At 39.2% G+C, this 15,228-nt stretch overlaps 1 protein-coding gene across 4 annotated transcripts in view; it reads right to left on the bottom strand.

The window, feature by feature from the left end:
* LOC114052094 (uncharacterized protein C7orf50 homolog) overlaps nucleotides 1-15,228 on the bottom strand; it is a 338,906-nt gene that overhangs the window by 81,080 nt on the left and 242,598 nt on the right. For all 4 annotated transcript variants that reach the window (XM_027874533.1, XM_027874537.1, XM_027874534.1 and 1 more), the window contains one exon: nucleotides 1,712-1,908. In XM_027874533.1, coding sequence (XP_027730334.1) covers nucleotides 1,712-1,908 — 197 coding nt within the window. The remainder of the gene's footprint in view (nucleotides 1-1,711; nucleotides 1,909-15,228) is intronic.

Below are 15,228 nucleotides of genomic sequence, written 5' to 3'. Positions count from 1 at the left end.
TGCTGTTAATACAAATCAATGACCAGCACAGCTAACTGAGCCAGGATTCTAAAGGTAGCAATTTTCATCAGCATCGTGTGCATGTCACTAAAAGTTATTGGTTCGATGCTCCTTCTGTTTCATGGTTTACCAAGCACTTTAAATAGATTACCTCATTTAATCCTGAAACCTACAAACCTACAAAGAGTTATCATTCCCATTTTACTGTAAAAGAACCCAAGACTTGAAGAGGGTAAATGATTTCATTAACTTGCCTTTCACGGTCACCACTGACAAAAGGACAGTTTCACTGTGTAATAAAATAAAAAATTCCTCCAAATGCAAATCAAAAATCACCTTCCCATTATTTCCTCAGGATCAGAATCTTAGCTATTAATGTTATGCTTCCCTACTCCAAGATACCAGTTGACTTGCTTTTCCTTCATAATGAATGTTAAGCAAATGCAACATACCCGTCCCTAGTTGGGAATATCATTTTCATAAGGAATTTTCATAGGGAATAAGTTAGGGGACTACTGGATTTCTTGAATGAAAGGAAAAGATAGAGTGATAGAAAAAGGGAGAGAAAGAGGGAGAAAAAAAAGAGAAAGGGATGACCCATCACTGAATCTGTCAGGGTTTCGTGTTCTCCTGGAAGAACTTTCACAAACAGCTGGTTAAGATGGTTTCTAAGAATGGAATTTGGATTTCTGGAACACAACTTAAAATACAGGAATAATAAGCTCATGGCCAGGGATGGTGTGCACCTAACAAAAATTGTTTAGAATATATCTGCTGGGAGAAAAAAGGGAGATACGGAGGAAAGGAGAGAGGGAGAAAAGGAAAAGGAATGAGGAGGCAAGAAACAGAAGAGGAAAGAGCAACACTGACAGTGGGGGTAGCTAGGGAAGATCTGTAGTAGGTGACCTTTGAGCTGGGCTTCAAAGGAAACTAGAAAATCCCATCTTTTGGAATGAGAATTTTTTACCTCTTGTGATTACCAGTGGGTAGGAAGTAAAAACAAAACAAAACAAAACCAACAACAACAAGCCAAAACAATCCCTTACTTTTTGCCTTTGCTTGGGACAAGTGACCTTACTTAACTGGAAAAGGGATTAAATTAACAATGGTTTTGAATTTCACCACAGCCCAAGGTTTATGGTTTTCCACAAGCATCTAAGAAGCCACGTACAAAGCTGTTAGCTTAGTTAACATCAAACCTTTGCCAGGGTCTGGGAACATCCACAACAGTCCCCTTTCTCTGTCTCTGATTATAAATATTCAGGTTCTAAAAATACACACACTTTGTGCAATTTAACATACAGTTTCTCTGATGTGGAACTTCCTAATAGCCCAGTGTCCTCTAGGTTAAGTTAAATGCAACTATGTGATCTTCTGTTATGGAAAAGTTAAAGCAATGCCATCTGTATTAAGGCTATAGGATAGAGTGACTGCTCTTTATACAGACTTTCACTGGGCTCTGTGCCATCTTTTAAAGATCCCAGAGACAGCTAAGGCATGTGAAGCCATTTCAGGTAAACTTGGGTTGGACTACACTATTCAAACAAGCCAGCTGGAATGAAACAATATACTGTATTTAGCAATGACCAGAAGGAAATTTTTCAAGAGGCTAGGCTGGTTTCTCTAGTTTGGGACCTTCAACTAGATCTCTGTTTCCTAAGTGGCATCAATAAGGTGGAGGGATGATCCGGGAGGTGGCGAAGATTCTTACCTAATGAGATAGTCCAAGGCCAACTCCGCTCCAGATGGTTTTTGAGGGTTTTCTTTTACACCATGAATCCCTGCTTCCCGAAGCTGTTTCCTTTGTTCTTTCTTCCGTTCCTTCTTCAGTTTTCTTTCCAGGGTTCTCCTTTCCTCTGGGGTCAGTTCCTGCTCATCTTCCTTTTCCTCATCACTTGCAGCATCCACCTGAAAATAACCCAAAACACTCTGTGTTGGATCCATGGAAGGAAGGGAAATTCACAAAGTAAACACTTTAAAAGAAATAGTGTTCAAATTCCCTGGGATTCTGTTCATCTGGGAGCAGAGGTCACTGAAAAAAAGCAGAGGTATATACTCTGAAGTGGTCAGTGATAAAAAGAAAGCTCTGCCAACATTATTTATAGCAGCACTTTTTGAAGAAGCAAAAACTGGAAACAAAGTAAGAGAACATTGATTGGGGAGTGGCTAAGCAAGTTGTGAATATTATTGTGTTGCAATAAATGACAAATGTGAAGAATGTGAAGGCTTGTATGAACCGATGCAAAGTGAAGGAAGCAGAGCAAGGAAAACAAGAATTACAATGACTACAAACTCAAATAGAAACAAACAAAAAAAAACAATAAAAACTGGATGCTGTCCAGTTACGATGACCAAATTTGAATCAGAAGGAGAGATACGAGAATTCACTTCTCTCCTTTTTTTGAAGAGTTAGGGGACAACAGGGATGGAATACCAAATATAAGGTTGGAATTGGTCATTATGTTCAGTAGTTTTATTGACTCTTTTTTTTTTCAATCTTTGAAATTTCTGTTATAAGGGATGGTTCTTTACTGGGGAGGGATATATTAGGAGATGTAAATGATGTAAAAACAAAAATAATTTTTAAAGGGTATAAACATTTGTATGTTAATTTGTACTTGACAACACAGTCACCTTTCCCCATTATCAGAGGCACTAGCTCCATTCAATCAACAATTACTGAGGGCCTAAATGCACATTACGGGGAGGTACATAGTTTAGAGAAAACATAGTTCCTACCGTTACAGTCTAGGAGGCCATAAACTCTCTACCTGGAAGCTACAAGGATTTGACCTTTACAAACATCTGGCTTTCTACCTCTTGTTCTGGGAATAATAATCAAATCAATATGACCTTTCTTGGAAAAGACATGTCAACAAACTGACCTGCGAGTCCACTCACCATTCCAGTGACTTTCCAAACTAAAACATCCCTCTCTGGTCACCACTCTCCCATATATACTATCTTCCACTATTAAAATATAAGCTTCATAAGAGTAGGTACTGTCATGCTTTTTACAATTCATATCCCCAGTGCTAAACATAGTACCTGGTACAGAGTTAATACTTAATACTTATTCGTTCATTCATACCACGTGACCAGTGTTTTAAAAGCTGTTATGACAATTTAAATCTTTACAAAACAACAACAACAACAAAAACTTGAACTCCTAAACATACAGGCAAGAACCATGGGGAAAGTTAAAGGGCTGACAGCCACCATATGATAAGTTTTCACAATCCAGTCAAAAATATGTTTCCTCTTTGTGTTGGTAAAAAGAGGGAGGTATCCTACAATGAAAAAGGCAGAGTGTGTGTATGGGCAGGGGGAGGCAGGAAGGAGAGCTGAGCAAGTGTTCCCTTCTTCACCTTTCTAAGTCCCTTTTCTCCTGCTGTGATGCTATGGTCTCCTTTGGTTCCAGAGGAAACTGAATTTACGTATCACATGCAATGCATGGGCAACATTAGGTGGAATGCTTTTCAGCCTGCCTTTTAAAAAGGAGAGAGAGAGAGAAGGGTGAAGGGGATGAAGAGGGAGAGACAGGGGATGGAAATCAGAGGAGGAAAAGAGAGAGGAGAAAGAAGGGAGAGAGGGGAAGAAAGACACAAAGAGACACAAAGAGCACCCAAAGCTTAACTCAAAGGAATGCCTCTTTAGGGGTAGAATTACAAACATTAGCAGGGGAGAAAGTTTTAGGCAGATTATCTATTTCTGCCCACTCCTAACAGCCTCTGTTAAATCTCAGGCTAGAAATAAGGGGTGACCATTTGACATATTATTGTACTGGAGTGAAATTATTTTAATTTAAAAAGCAGTAACATTCATACCAAGGCTGCTGGGAGCAGGGATAAACGAATTATAACAATAAACCAACAAAAATCAAAACTGACCCAAACCATACTTTCATTCCTGTAGCTTTTCAAAGATTATTCCAAGAGCTGCCTAATAATAATAATGATAATGATAATAATAATGCAAGTCTATATATCCCTTTCTCTACAACTCTTTGAAGCAGAGAGTAGAAGCATTATTTCCATTTTATAGATGAAGGAAATGAGGCTCAGAGAATTTAAATGCCTTGCCTAAAGTTATGCATTTAAGTAAGAGCAAGGAATCAAACCCTAGTTTGACTCCCACATACCAACTCATTCTACCATATTAAACTTTCTCTATAGAAGTTAACAGTCCATTTAATTGAGGTTGGGAAAATGATATAGCAAATATGTTTATTATTTGTCCATAAGCTTGTACATGAAAGGCCCAATGGCATAAGACTGTAATATTACTGGCAAAGAATAGTTATCCTATATTTTCAGTCAAAGAACTGCTCATTACCTTCCCTGCCCCCACACACATTCCTCCTATTATCTAAAAACTCTTTAACCCTCCCTCCAATGACTCTAGTAAAAACAAAACAAGTTGCTTCTCTGCCTCCTGTCCCCTTCATTTGGCTTCCCCTTTTTGACTCTTCCCCACCAGGTCCCCTCATAAAATGCCAATCCCTTGACAACTTTTGTCCCATGCTTAACAACTTTGCCTCTTCTGGATCATCTGAAACAAAAGAAAGAGCTGCTCTCCCCCATTCCTTCCCAACCCTCCTCCCCTTTTTCTTTCTTAAAAGTGGGAATTTATCCTGTTAAGCAGAGGTTCTTAACCTGGGGTCTGTGAATTTTAAAAAAATGTTTTGCTAATTATATTTCAATATAATTGATTTCCTTTGTAATCCTATGAGTTTTATTTGGTGTATTTAAAAACATTCTCCTGAGAAAGGCCCCAAAGGTTTCACCAGTCTGCCCAAGGGTCCTATGACAGAGAAAATGTTAAGGACTCCTGAGTTAAGGGAATTTCAGCATTGCTATCAAGGTAAATCCCAACTGCCTCAAATGTGTTGAATTATGGGGTGTTTGCAATGAAACACACAGCAATTCTTGTCTTCTGACAACACCTTCCCTTCAAATAAGAGACCATGCCATCACCAAAGATCATGATTTCCCTTATCTCTACCAGGTATAATATTAAGGATAGTATATATACAGAACTTCACCATCTCTGAAAACAACACTGGTACCTTCAGATACAAAGGATTTGCTGTGTATATAGCCAAAATGATCCTCCTTAATGAAAAATATCTCAGGCTATGTGAAAAATGTATTTGTCAGCATGAAGCCATGTTAGATCATTACCTAGAAATAGATTGACTGCAATCCCACACCCCTCATGCAGACATGCCAGGTTTTGCTCTAACCTCATCACTATAAATTTATGCCAATTATAGACTATTATTCCCAGGAGCTGGGATCTCATTATGATATGGTCAGTCCTTCCAATGGTGCAGATCATAACTCAGTCCCACATCTCATCCTGTGCAGCTCTTGTTCATGTCTTAAGTAATTCCTCCACAAAAGGTCTCCACATGTTGAAGTGGTGGTGGGTGCTGTATTTCTACTAGATCTCTCAGCATTGCATGGATACCAATGGTAAACCTGAGTTGTTCAAAGATTATTTCTTGATCTTGCTGCGTAACTGCTCTACTTTCCTTTCGGGTCATAAATCTCCCTGATGACACACTATATGTTCCATTTTTTTCCTTTGGTAATATGTTGCTGGGCAGCTGGGATATGTGCAATGGATAGAGCACTGGGCTTGGAATTAGAAAGACTCATATTCATGAGTTCAAATCTGGCCTCAGACACTTAAGAGCTGTGTGACTCTGGGCAAGTCACGTGACCCTCTTTGCCTCAGTTTCCTTATCTGTAAAATGAGTTAGAGAAGGAAATGGCAAACCACCCCAGTATCTTTGCCAAGAAAACCCTAAAAAGGAATCATGAAGAGCTGGACATGACTGAAATGCTGAACATCAACCACAAAAATGTTGCTGCCTATTCACACCAACCCTGGATGTGCCGTCCTTCTCATTTTCCCTTTGGGTGACCTGAAACTTTAGTTCTTCAGAGACAATGGCGTTCCTGACTCACAGCCATTAAGCATTGATGAAAGAAAATTGATATTAAAAAGGGAGGCCATTGTTACAGGGAGAAGTGAAGGATCATTCAAAGTGCTATGAAATTTTCCAAAGGTAGACCTGTCTATGAAACTCTTGTTTAATTCTGAGCCTAGGACACTGTGAGCAGTATCTGTCCAAAAGATATGAAGAGATGAACTACCTATGTAGCTTGTCCATTCAAGTGTATACTATATTCTTGGCAAAAGGCATTTTTCATCTACTTTGCTTTTCTTGTGTGGAAAATTAGACCAAAATCTTTTAAGTAATGGATGTGGATCTCATTTAGGAAACTCTCAAATGTTCCTGAGTTTGATGCGATGTTGTTTTGTGATAAGAAATTTTAAGAAACCCTATGCCTCTATTCAAAATAATCAATAAAACTCCAGGAATCAAAGTTTGGGGCAAAGGACTGGAAAAGTAGGTAACCACTTAGATAAAAAGTGTGCATATGAGATGGGTAAAAAGGAAGATGCATGAAACAAAACAAGGAACAAGCTTCTTAATATTACCTTTTATAAATACACATATTAAGAAGACTTGATTTGAAGGCAGAAAACTTGGTTTTGAAACCTAGCTCTGCCACTTTCTACTGTGACCTTGGGCAAAGGTCACTTAATTATTTAAACTTTCATATTAGTAAAAGGCAGGGAGTTGGCCTGGGTCATCTTTACGGTGCCTTCTAACCAATGATGCTAGAAAAATGTGTTCTCTGGGCACACAGGCATAAATATATAGACTACATGTATTATAGTAAAGGCTTAAAGTCTCTGGTGCCTTACAACAGGAGGTGTGTGTAATTTTCAAATGTTGCCTAATTGCTTTAGGCTTACAAATACCTAGTCCTGCCTCCTCCCTCCCCCCTCCCTTCTCTACTCCCAACAAAGAATATGAACACAATCACATCTGCTTATTTGCTTAGCCTGATATCATATGCCAAGATTTCATCATTTCTCTCAATCTGGGGAGTAAAGTCAAGTTTAAAAATCAAGGCTAAAATCAGGTGATCAGGTGAATGTAGGAGGCAGAGAGGACTTGAACTGAGTGCTGAGAGCCTATGTAATTGATTTATATCAACCCCCAGGCTAGGTCAATATTCTGATGAAAGATTTTTTTTTAGGAAAAATTCCTGATCAGATCAGATCAGATAGAAGTAGAGGCAGCTGGAGCTAGCCCAGGTGCCATCCAAGGTAAGGAGGAAGGGTACTTCCAACAGGTTATACAACCGAGCTTCTTACTCAGTAGTCATCGTTCATTGTTTCTAGCTTATTGCTTTCTAACCTATGTTCAAAAGCTCCTCTCCAAACCCAAGGCCCTATATAAACATCCAAGGCTCACGGAACACAGTTACACTCGGTTTCTATAATCTGTTCCATCCTTCAAGAGAAGTCTGAACAAATCTACTGCCAAAGTCTCCTCTAAACATAACACAGCTCTTATCATGGATGTGGACCTTCAGGGACCCAAAAAGATGCAATCCTTAGGAAAAGGTTTTTGTCACTGAATTATCAGTCAGACATAGGATTGGCTATGTGTAGAGAATAATTTGAAGGGGACTCAAAAATTCTCAAATGTATGGTAGCTGAAATTCTATGACTACTACCATTGATCTTTATGTTAATGAGATTGCAAATCTGTAATACAAAAGTTTTTTTTCATTTTTTTGGGGGGTATGGAGTTTGGTTTTTTGGGGTAAAGTGCCTCTGCTTTAAAAACATGCTCTTTAGTACACCAGGCAATTCTAATTCAGACAAAAGTTGAATTTCTTACCGTTAAGGCTCATGTTCATGTGGCCATAATCAAATTCCTAAAAGAAACTATGCATTTCCCATCTCTTGTCTAGCTATAGGATCAGTTTTATAAACATCATGGTCTACTACAACTCTTTTTCATTTTTGCAAACTGACAGGTCATTTTTCAATTAGGCAACACTCTATGTGGCTTGATTTAGAAAAGCAAAGAAGAAAATGGTACCTTTTTTTTTTTTAAGTCAAAACTATACCTAACAGACTGGCAATTTTGGATAGAACTTTATTCAAGTAGGATAATATAATTAAAAGTTACCAGAGAAACTTTTACTGTAACAATCTAACTTGTCCATCTTTGTTGTTGTTCAATCGTATCTGACTCTTCATGACCCCATTTGAGGTTTTCTTGGCAAAGATACTAGAGAGGTTTGCCATTTCCTTCTCCAGCTCATTTTACAGATGAAGAACTGAGGCAAACAGGATTTGAACTCAGGATGATGAAGTGTTCCTGACTTCTGGCCAAGTACTCTATCTACTGCACCACCTACCTGTCCTTGGCCATCTTACCCTTGCCTAAATTTGGTTAAGCTCATGCCACAGATTATGTTATATGTAAAGCACTCCCCTCTCCCAGTAGTCTTTGAAAATGAAAACATATTACTCAGGGAAGGAATAGTTAACACCTACAGCAAAAAAAGTAAGTTTTTCTGTTTCCTTCCTCCACAAAGGAAAAAAAGGGCAAGACAGAATACTTGATAATGGGGACAGAGTCAATGTGCCAATTTTATTACGATGACTAGGGTTGGTCCCAATATTACTCTCCAATAAGCAGTAGGGGATTAGTCATACAATCATTTCTCTAGGGCAGGGGTTCTTTACCTTACCATAGAACTTTTTGGCATTCTGGTGAAGGCTGTGGACCTCCTTCACAGAAGAATGTTTTTAAATGCATAAAATAAAATACAAAGGATTACAAAGGAAACCAATTATTCTGAAACAGCTATTTTAAAAAATATATCTGTATATATTTAAAATACACAGGTTAAGAACACCTGACTCAGAGCTGGAAGGTACCTTGGGGGTCATCTAGTTCAACACCCTCATTTTACAAATGTGGAAACTAAGGACCAGAGGGGTTAAGCCAAAGGCCACATAGGTACTAACTACGTGGCAGAGTTAGGATTCCAAATCACTTCTCTTGGTTCAGAGATCTTGCCACTGTACCCAGCCGCCTCTCTTTTTCCAGTGTTCCTCTGAATGCTAGGTTGTTGGCCAAAGTCCCTTTGGGAACCAGGACATTAATCATTTCAGTTCATTTGTTTCCAGAAGGTCCCATCACAAATGATGTGGGCCTGTTTCTATAAGTGGACAGTAATTGCTGTAATTGATTTGGCTGAAGATGGCTGCCTAACTAAATTTCTCCTTACCCTTCTCCCCCAGAGGAAAAAGTGCCAGTTCTGTGGTCTCTCAGGCTATAAAATGCTGTCGTACTTGCTGGTACAAAAAAGGTTTGCCTTGTCTTCTTAAATGTAATGATTCTTAGATTAAGACCAAGGTTTTTTAAGTGCTTTCACAGAAATGTCAGAATTAAGGGCAGAATGCAAATATAGCACTACATGGGACAGGTTAGGGGTAGATATAGGGTTGTTATTTCCTGATAAAAATCTAAAATAAAATGGGGCTCCTTCCACCAATATTATATTGTCATGAGAACATCATCCTGCTAAGTCAATCTTTTTCTGCCTCACAAGGACACATTTTTTGTCTACCTGTTTAAAATGGGTAAGTGTATATATGTATATATGTGTATATAATACATATATGTTATACACATATAAGCATATGCATATACATCCACACAGATGTCTCTATGTACCTCACTTTAACCTGACATGCAGCATTTTGCCCTTATAAAATAAGAAAATGAGAGGCTCATGTTTTATATAAGCGATTCCTTGCTTTCCAAAAGATTTACCATAGGGTTCTTTCCTGAGGTTCATAGACCCCCAAGGGAGTTTTTGGATAGATTTCAGGGGGGGGGTCTATGACCTTGGGTTGGGAAATAAATGTATCATTTTCACTGACCTTTGGTTTACTTTGTAATCCTATGAGTTTTATTTTATGCATTTAAAAATATTATTCTAAGAAGGGCCCTATAGACTTCACCAGACTCCCAAAGGAGCCCATGACACAAAAAAATATTAAGAACTCTTTTAAATATTAAGGTGTTCTCCTTGTACATGTAAAATTTCTTCAAGGTGTAAATATGAGAAGGAATAAAAGATGGGGAATCCAATTACAGATTCATTTTTTAAAGTATTAAACTCTTACTATGTGTAGGACACTCTACTAAAGTCCAGGGTTTCAGACAAAAAAAAGAAAATAGTACATGGTCTTCAGGGATTGACATTCTACTTCAGTGATCCCTGAGGTCCCTCAAAATTTTAATTTCTATGATTCTAGGTATGTTTGGCACGATGGAAAAAGCACTAAGCTGTATGTTAGGAGGTTTGGGTTCTAATCCTGGCTCTGCTATGTGGCAAACCTCTTCATATTGGTTTCCTCATTGTCAGAGTTTCTTCCAGGCCCAATACTGTCATTTGGTAAAAAGGAAGGGGTTGTCAAGACTTCAAAATCTCTTCCAATTCTCATATTCTAGGAATCTCTCTTGGTAATAGTGCTGCTCAGAGTCAAGGGCAAAGACATTACAAACTGTTCACTGGATGATGTCTGTATCCTGTACCAGAAATATCCATCTAATATCCAATCTTCACCAGATATATGGAGTCACAATGTGATGGTAATAAGCATGGCAAGGTTAGCCTCACATTCTCTTGAAGACTGGGTTTCTCAACTTCTATTTGGTGAAGAATAGCAATTTTTCATTTTCCTTAAGTCTTGAGATTACTTGTGTGTAATAAAGACCCTGAGTAGGGATGAGTCATTCAACTTTCATTTAGTCTAACCTCTGAGTTGTTTAAATGAGAAAAAACGGACAGGAGTCTAAACTCCTTGAATCACTCAAGTTTATAAAGCCAGGGGCAGAGCTGGATCTAGAACCAAAGTCTGTCTCCCTGGTCAGTAAGAAAAGCTTCTAGTTATGCCATCAGATCCTAATCTTCTGGTTGGGGACTTGTGGCTTAGTGGATGGTGAAGAATGCAGACTCAGCCAGGTCTATGCTTTGAATAGATTCTCTATGCTTTTTTTACTTCATATACATAATGTATATGTATAATTAAAATGTGCATATAATTACATAGGTATAATTATAAATAATATTTCTTACTTTCTCAATGGGTGAAGGAGGAGGTAGAGGGAGGGAAAGAATTTGGAACTAAAATTTTTTAAAAATATATTGTCTATGCTTTTAATGCCTGTGGTTTTCTTTTTTTATTACACTTCATATGTATAATGGATACCATACTTCTTCCCTTTTCAATGGATGGGGGAGGAGGTGGGAGGGAAGGAGAGAATTTGGAACTGAAAATAAATTTTTTTCAAAGTTATCTATGCTTTTATTACTTATTATCACTCTAAAGAAAAATGGATTGGGTACCACTGGCAATGGACAGCTGATGCCATAGCTCTTTCATGGGACCATAGCCAAAGGAGTACAATCTACTCAGCAAATGTGCCAAGAATGGCACCACAGGGGGCGGGGGGAGAGAATGTACTTGAGGTCTACTACAGCATGAGTTACAATGTGGAGTATGGTGTAACAGAGGACCCCACCCCAGTAGGTTTGGATGCCAGAATGACTGTGTGATTGTGAATGCCATCTCATCTGAAGTAGTCCCATGGCACACATGCTGTTACAGTGAGGATGCTATGTATAACTGGACCTCCAGCACATCTGGCATCCAGACAGATCACATGTAATAGAGTAAGCCCGGGAATGACCAAGAGGAGGGAAACCAAACTTAGATTCAAATATTCTTTATTGGTCACGATATCTTAGGCTGGCAGAGTCAACATCAATGAATACACAGTGCTTTTCATGTAACAGAAGGAGCTTTGGAAATGTAAAAGATAACTACACTAGGAGAAGTCAGAACCACAATCAGTGCACTGACCAATCCTGACTTCAGAGGACTGATGGGGATGCATGTCTCCCTCCTTTGGGTGGTAGATTATAGATGTGCAGGGAGGTAAATATCAGGCAAGGCCAATGTGTTAATTTTTTCTGTTTAAGTGTTCTTCTTGTAATATGAGTTTGGAGTATGTATGTATGTGTGCGCTCGCGCACACATGTGCACATGCATGTAGTTACTGGGAAGTGACAGGAATTTTTTTTTAAAGCATCAACATTTATTTTAATTTTTTAAACTGAAAAGCCTTTAAGAAAGGAAGGAAGGAGAGAGAGGGAAAGAAAGAAGGAAAGAAGGAAGGAAAGAAAGAAAGAAGGAAGGGAGGGAGGAAGATTGTTGGACAGTTAAGACACTTGGACTCTAGTGCCAGCTTTGCCACTAACTTGCTGGATGACTTTAGTCAAAACATTACATTTCTCTGGGCCTCTTCTGTAAAGGGAAGAGTACACTACCGAAACTGCTTAAGGGAGAAACGATAGCTACTGTTAATAACAAGGTTGGGCAGACAAGCAGCTGTCACAATAGTTAAAGGAAAGTCGTCTGTTCTCTTATCCATCCAGACTCTATTAACTGGCTCCACTCCAATCTAAGAAATAATGTATGAAAAGCTGACTCAGACAGACAATTCTGGGTTGCATCTGATATCTAAGGCTGAGTGTAGAATAAAGGTAAGCCTCTCATCACTCTCAATACCATCAGAAGCATAAAATGAATGATGAAAGATGAAATTCTTAATGACAGAAAGGTATACAGTGTTTCTATTGTTGCTTTTTTTTTAAAACTGATGTGCATTTCTGGGACTGAGGGGAGATAGAGAATTGGAGATCATGATAATTAGAATGAAAAAGAAAAAAATCCACTTGCTAATGCCCTTGTAAAGAAGATATAAAATAGGAGAGACATCAACACATTGTGGGGTTAGACAGGGATACGTTCTACTGAGACTGAAGCAGCACTGAGCTGACAGCAAAGCATTATTTTTTCAAAAGGCATTCTGGAGTCTTCAAGCAACACCAAATCAGGCATATGATGAGATGATCCCATCAGCTTCAGCCCCCTGTACATCTCTCCTTCCACAGATTCTTCTAATCCCAGGCCATTAAGCAGTTTTAGGGATGGTATACATGGTGCCTCTAAGTATAAGTCATCTCATGGACATCAGGCAGACATATTCTTGTTGTTAAAGTTAGTCTGGCCTTCTTCAGGGATCTTACTGTTGGTGCCTTCTCTTTAAGATTAGCTCCAATTTTTCCTGTCTAATGTTTACATGCTGTCTCCTTCATTAGATTGTGAGCTCTTTGAGAACAGGAGCTATTTTTTTTGTCTCTTTGTATCCCCAGCACTTAGCACAGTAACTGGTATGCAGCAGGTGCTTAATAAGTACTTCTTGACCTTGACTTGACAACTGAATGTATAAATAGCCTTGAAAACCAAGGAACTGGGGTTTACCACAACTGCCATTACTATTAAAAGGCTCCATCTTGCTTACTATCTTAAGGAGTGGAAGCAAAAGGAAATGGGTATGAATCCTTGAGAGCTGCTGTAAGAAGAGCTGCAGTATCTAGATGAATGGATGGCAAATGGTTGCTCCATATTGAGGCTCTGGAGTTCTAATCATCCCAAGGCTGTGGTTGCCTCTGCACTTTCTCATCAACATATCATATTGCTTCAGGATGTTACCAATTCCCCTTGCCAAACCCATTCTAATTCTCATGTTACACTTCCCTGGGGTTCAAAGTGGCCCAGTATTTCTGTTTTGGGTTGGGTGTGGCTTTTGTTATTGTTTTCATTAATTGCTTCCCTCCTCCCCCCAACCCTCCCTCCGCCACCCCCCACACACACAGCAGGAAAGCAAGCAGAGGCAACCTCAGCCACTCTGAGGAACAGTAAAACACTTCTATAGGGGGACTGGTGCAATCCAACACTGAAGGATTAGTCCAGTGAGCTGGTCCACCGGCAACACTAAGCCTCTTTGTGTTCCAGGAGTCCAATTAGTTTCACAGTCCCACTCAGCATCAGAACCCATAGGGAGAGACTGCAGGGAGAAAGGCCTAAGTCAGGAAGGATGGGAAGGAAGGAGAGAGGTATGTCAAAGGGACCACCCAATGTCAAGGGTGGGATGGGGGGAGGGAAATGTCATAGTCTGACTAAGGAGACAAGACTGTAGGATTAGGCTAACTACAGTGTGTTTATAAAGTCCGTATGTATCCTTAACAGTGAATAAATTTGGCTGAACACATGATGGATGCAAGTTATAGTGCCATATGAAAGCATAATAAATGTGCTTTAAAACAATACAGCTCAGACATGCAGCTTCAACTTAAACCATCACTGTTGGGGATACATCACTCAGTCCACTTTTCCATCTTGTTGAGAACATTCTCCATTTGTGGCTGATCCAGGCTCTACGTTCTCACAAAGAATGAGGTTTTAATTAGCAAATGACAGTTTTGACATGTGTGTCACTATCATGTCTATCTCCAAAGTTCTTTAAGTTTAAGGTTGCACAAAAACTTTTAAATAGCTTACTGAACACAGAAATCTTGAAAGAAGTGTAGGAGTGGAATAAAAACCTATGAGGAACCCAAGCTGCTTTTCCTCAGTTTTGGGGAGCTAAACTATCCAGAGTATGATTTAAAACAACAAGAAAAAAATACCAACAAACAGTTCATAGTTTTTCACATGATACATCTAGACAACTCCTAAGTCAAGGCATCACTCATGAGTATAAGGCAGTAGCTGGTTCCCTGTCCTGTTGGACCCTAGTCCTAGTACACAGAAGGCATCACGGGAAAGAAGAGAGGTAGAAGGGAAAGAAATGCCAGGAAAAGGCAATGATTGGAACTTTAGTTAAATTGACCATACCACTAAACAGGATTTGGATTCGTTTACAGGCTGGATTAACAACAGGAAAAATAATTCTCTCCTCCTTTCTCTCTCCCCCACTATCCTCCTTCCTGCTTTCTCTTCTTCCTCTCTCCCCTCCTTCTCTCTCCCTTCTCTATTACTCTCTCCTTTTCTTTCTTTCTACCTCTCCCCTTCTCTTCCCTCCCTTCCTCCTTGTCTCTCCAGCCTCTCTCCCCTATTTGAGCAACTTTTCTCCATTTCCACTGAGGATAAAACAAAGGAATGGATTCAGATTACAGCAGAAAGGACTCTTGGGTTATCTATCAGGAAGAACTGCCTGAAAAGCAAACAGCATCCCCTCTCTGGAGAATTTTTTTAAGATTAAAAAAGAGAAAATAATCTGTCTAAAGTGGGAACTTTTGATAGTTCTTCCTGGAGGCAGGGGGATAGACTAAATGATTAAATAGAGAGGGCCCCTTTATAAACAGCCCCATGAGTCTATGTAATTTCAAACCCATCAAATCCTCTAGGGTCTGGGCCCTT

Source organism: Vombatus ursinus, unplaced genomic scaffold (assembly GCF_900497805.2).
Source record: "Vombatus ursinus unplaced genomic scaffold, bare-nosed wombat genome assembly UNPS02014807.1, whole genome shotgun sequence".
NCBI lineage: Eukaryota > Metazoa > Chordata > Mammalia > Diprotodontia > Vombatidae > Vombatus > Vombatus ursinus.
The sequence above is the reverse complement of the archived record's forward strand: the minus strand, read 5'-3'. Positions and strand labels throughout refer to the sequence as shown.